Source organism: Echiichthys vipera (assembly GCF_963691815.1).
Source record: "Echiichthys vipera genome assembly, chromosome: 17".
NCBI classification, from domain to species: domain Eukaryota; kingdom Metazoa; phylum Chordata; class Actinopteri; order Perciformes; family Trachinidae; genus Echiichthys; species Echiichthys vipera.
Genome location: NC_139842.1, coordinates 9,908,165 through 9,912,447, shown reverse-complemented (window position 1 = coordinate 9,912,447; position 4,283 = coordinate 9,908,165). Strand labels below are relative to the sequence as shown.

The 4,283-nt window shown below is 46.4% G+C and overlaps 1 protein-coding gene across 1 annotated transcript; it reads right to left on the bottom strand.

Moving 5' to 3' along the window:
• Positions 1-254: 254 nt before the first annotated feature.
• Positions 255-3,558, bottom strand: elfn2b (extracellular leucine-rich repeat and fibronectin type III domain containing 2b; the record flags this gene model as incomplete). Its single annotated transcript, XM_083930525.1, has 2 exons — positions 255-2,759; positions 3,217-3,558. 2 exons carry the CDS (start codon positions 3,556-3,558, stop codon positions 255-257), a joined length of 2,847 nt encoding a protein of 948 aa, XP_083786651.1.
• Between the last annotated feature and the right edge of the window lie 725 nt (positions 3,559-4,283).

The following is a 4,283-nucleotide window of genomic DNA, read 5'->3' as shown; positions in this document are numbered from 1 at the left end:
AATTATCCAGAAATGGTGCTACAGTGAAGTGTAAAATAAAACACCATAATGACTCTCTCCTATCCCAGGCACAGTTTCACAGTCCTTGCTTTAGCACAATATTCTATACACCTAGCATGCCAAAAAAATCCAAAGGCAAAATTTTGTCCTACATTTTTCTCCCCATGATCTTCATATTACTTCTCAGGAAGTAGTATCAGGAAAATAATGATTCAATCTCTTTTTCCCCAGAATGCTTATCTCTGGTTCCCCAGTCACAGCTTCTGCTGTGCTGACACCCCCTTCCAGTAATCAAGGATGTCATGCAGGTCCTCGCCTTTAGCGAACTGCACCTTTTTTCTAAGGGCATTTCCAGCCGTCACATAACAGGCCTCATCGCGCTGGCCTTTGCGGTAGGGACGAAAACGCTCCCAGATCCTCAGTGAGCTCTCTGAGGAGTACTCTGGGCTGGAGGAGTAGCCAGAGTAACTGGAATTGTGGCGCGCAGGCGAAAGCTGGGAGTAAGATGCTGCATCCCTGCGGGAGCGCGTCAGGGGCTTTAGAAAGGAAACCCTCTGGGCTGGGGAGCCTTGGTGGGAGCCTTCATAATATAGAGCTGGGACGGAGTGGCGGTGCTCCGAGCAGTGGTAGTCCTGCTGCACCTCCAGCTGCTGCTGCTGCTGTTGCTGTTGTATCTGTTGCTGTTGATGGTAATGATGTGGCTTCTGGCTGTCTTGATGTTGGGCACCAACACCACCACTGTCGCAACCACCACCACCCCCTCCACCACAGCTCCCACTCCCTACTAAAGGCAGCCTCTCTAGGGGCTCCCCACAGCCCACAGGACTGGCCCGGTCAGGGTACTGCTGCTGTTGTTGATTACAGGCATCTGGGCTCCGCGGTTCAGGAACATCCAGGCTATACACCCTAGCTCCTCCACGTTCCCTGTCCCGACCCATGGAGCTGCAAGAAGTGGTGCTGCACTGTTTCTTGACAGCATTTACATTAACCACAGCTGCATCTGCACTCATTTGCCGCTGAATGGGACGTACAGCAGTGGCTGGTGGAGGGGGCCTGTAAGGGGGAGAGACGACAAAGCCACCACCACTGATCCCGGGGCGCTCAGAGAGAGGGGCATTCAAGGCAGGGAGCGGAGGTGGAGGGGGTATTTTGTTGGGAGTAATAACTTGGCATGTCTCAGTTACCCCTTGGGAAAGTGGGATTAGACCACGAGTAAGAGAGGATGTGCTTGTGGGGGGAGGGGAGGTGGGATTGGAGCAGGCTGTAAGGTTAGTAGAAGCCCCTGAAGCAGCAACTGCTGCTGCATCCAGTTTAAGTGCATCAATGCAGTTATTAATGATCTGGTTAACTTTGTCCACCTCCATGGCAATAGTGGAAATCTCCGATGCAGAGCCATGCCCGTCATCATCTGAGTCATCCCCAACATCAGTTCCATCATCGTCCCTCAAGTCTATCCCACCATGCCCACCCTCTCCCATCCTCTCCATCCCTGCCCCTCCAGTTCTGACATCCATATAGTTTCCTTTACTTGTAGCCATTGCCTCTGAAAAAGCAGTTGCCATCTTTTCCACTTGTGGGATAGAGGAAAGTCTGGAGGAACTGGTGTTGGCTGAGTGGAGCATTCCCAAGCTAGAGGATGCAGACATAGGAAGTTTGCCTCCATGGTGGTGCTGATACTGGTGATGTTCTCTGGTCTGCTCCTGAAGCTTATGGACTGCGGATGGATCATTTGCCACTGCTGCTGCCACCTCTGGTCCATAGCGCATTTCTAATATAGTTTTCTTGACGCAGATGGACTTCTTCTTGTCATCATGCATCCGTTTCTTACGTAGACAATAGTAGACGAAGCCTAAAACAATGAGCATGCCAAAAAGGCAGCCGACAATGGTCATTATGTAGTGAGTAGTGGTGGAAGGCGTGGGGAGCATGTCATCTTGATTTTGAGACCGAGTGGAAAACTGGAGGCAGGTGTGGTTGTAACGCTGAGAGTTGCGTATTGATGCTACACAGAAGGTGTAATTGGTGTGTGCCTTGAGCTTATTAAGAGTGATCATCTCCTTCTTGTTCTTCAAATTCATGACATCAGACACGTATGTGTGGTTGTACTGCGTTAAAATATACATTTTGCTGTAGGGCCTAGGAATCTGCACAAGGAGCGAGGCTGATGACAAAGAGACATGATGAAGCTTAATGCTGGGGATGAAGCTGTGTTCAGTGGATGAGGAAGATGTGGTGGGCTGGTTGTAAGGTCCCACACCACCAAACATTTCAGGTCCAATTCCGGAAGGACCATCCAGATCTGGCGGGAGAGAGGTCATTCCTGGCATCATTACTCCATCTCGGCAGTGATGGTACAAAATGTTCTTGGCATTTCGACCAGCATGGCCAGCAGCAATAAGCAAGGGGTAGCCAAACATCTCCCGTGGTGTTTCACACTGGAGTCGGTCATACGTGTGTGTTACATTGTTGAAGGACTCCAACCAGGTTAGGAAGCTATAAAGATCACAGCCGCAATGGAATGGATTTGCTGCCAGTTCACACACCATCAACCGACTGAGAACTGTGAAGGTGGATGGGTCTATGCGACCAAGTTTGTTGGATGACAGGTCAATGCTGCTAAGGCTGGGGCACTCCCAGAATGCATTGCTGGCAATAACCTCAATGAGGTTATGCTGGAGAAAGAGGCATTGCATGCGGCCGAGCCCTCTCATCATACCCTCAGTTAAGTTGGTTAACTTGTTGTAGCCCAGCTGAAGAACCTGAGAAAAACACAAACACACCGTATGAATGTCTCACTGTGTCACTTGTCCAATAGACTTTGTTTAAGCAATTCCACTTATTTAATTAATCAAGTTCTTGAAAGTTCTTGTGAAAAGTGAAGTATTATCACATCAAATACAGGCTGTATACTTTAAGGTTTAATGTGAGAAATCTAGAACATATTCAACTAAGTGCTTCTTTTTTAACCAATGTCTGACTTGTTAGTGATATTATGCCTTTAACTGAGTTTGCTGACAAAAAATAGAAGGAAACACAATAACCATAATTCCTAATATTATTTAAGAAATTATGGTATCCTTCTAATGCATGTTTCATGTATTACTCAAGCTGTCGCTCCATGAAAGTCCTGGTCTTAAACTAAGTTGAATGCACTGCCAACTACATTTTTGTGTTAAGCTCAAAGCTTTTACTGTATCATCCATTGCCCTCATTTACCTGTAGGTTTGCTTGTCCAGCAAAGGCCCCGTCCTCAATATAGCTGATTTCATTCTTGGTGAGGTTTAGGTCAGTCAGGTTGGTGAAGCGGTACATAGAGCTGAAGAGCACAGCTTTCAGCTTGTTCTCATTCAATCTTAAATCATGGACAGTGTTGTTGATGTGCTGAGGAATAGTCTCGTACGGCGGTTGGTTTTGACTGCAGATAGCCAGCCACACATAGCCTTTGTCCCCCTCAATGAGCCAGCAGTCCCCACTGACCAAGTAGGGAAAGTGTGAGAAAATCAGGAGGGAAGGGAAGAAAAGAAAAAGGAGAGTGGAGGTGGTAGAAGCACCCTGCATGATGCCGATGGAAATGAAAGACGCAAGGGCTATAATTATTAAGGAGGAAAATGTAGGGGCAAGCAGTAAAGGAGGTTGTATTTGCAGGAGAAAGTGGAGCAACAACGGAATGCTTTCCAAAAAGGATAAGGGTCTTGGTTGGGTGCTGAAAAAGGGGTGAAGGCTTCACAATGCAAGTCACAGCTTTATGGTCATCATGGTGATTAGCAGGGGATCCATGTTATGTCATATCTTGTTGGGCTGCAATGCGGGGTGACACATCTTGTCTTCATTGTATCTCCTTTAGCTTCAGCTGGGACCCACTCAGGTGGATGGATCCTTAGAATAATAGAGAATCTGTAGGGGAGAATGTGAAAAAAGAAACTATTAAGAAGAAAGCAAAAGCAATATAGTGTGATAGATGTAACACATAATGGCAAAGACACATTTGCATTACTTCATTTTTAAAGTATTTGTATTGCAGTGTTATACATATATATTATGCTGCGCACACTTTGCCTCTATTGCCTGCACTTCTTGCAAAAATGCACTGAAGGGTGAATAAATAAACAATCTAGATTCATGAATCTAAATGAAAGGTAAATGAATTCTGACTCCACCAAACTCCTGTAACATTTCATTTTCTCAGAATTATTCTATTCCCTGCAGGCATCCAAAAATCCATCTAAATTTTCCTCGGGGCTAGTTCCACACTTTTTTTTTTTCAGCTGGTGTTCTTTCTCATC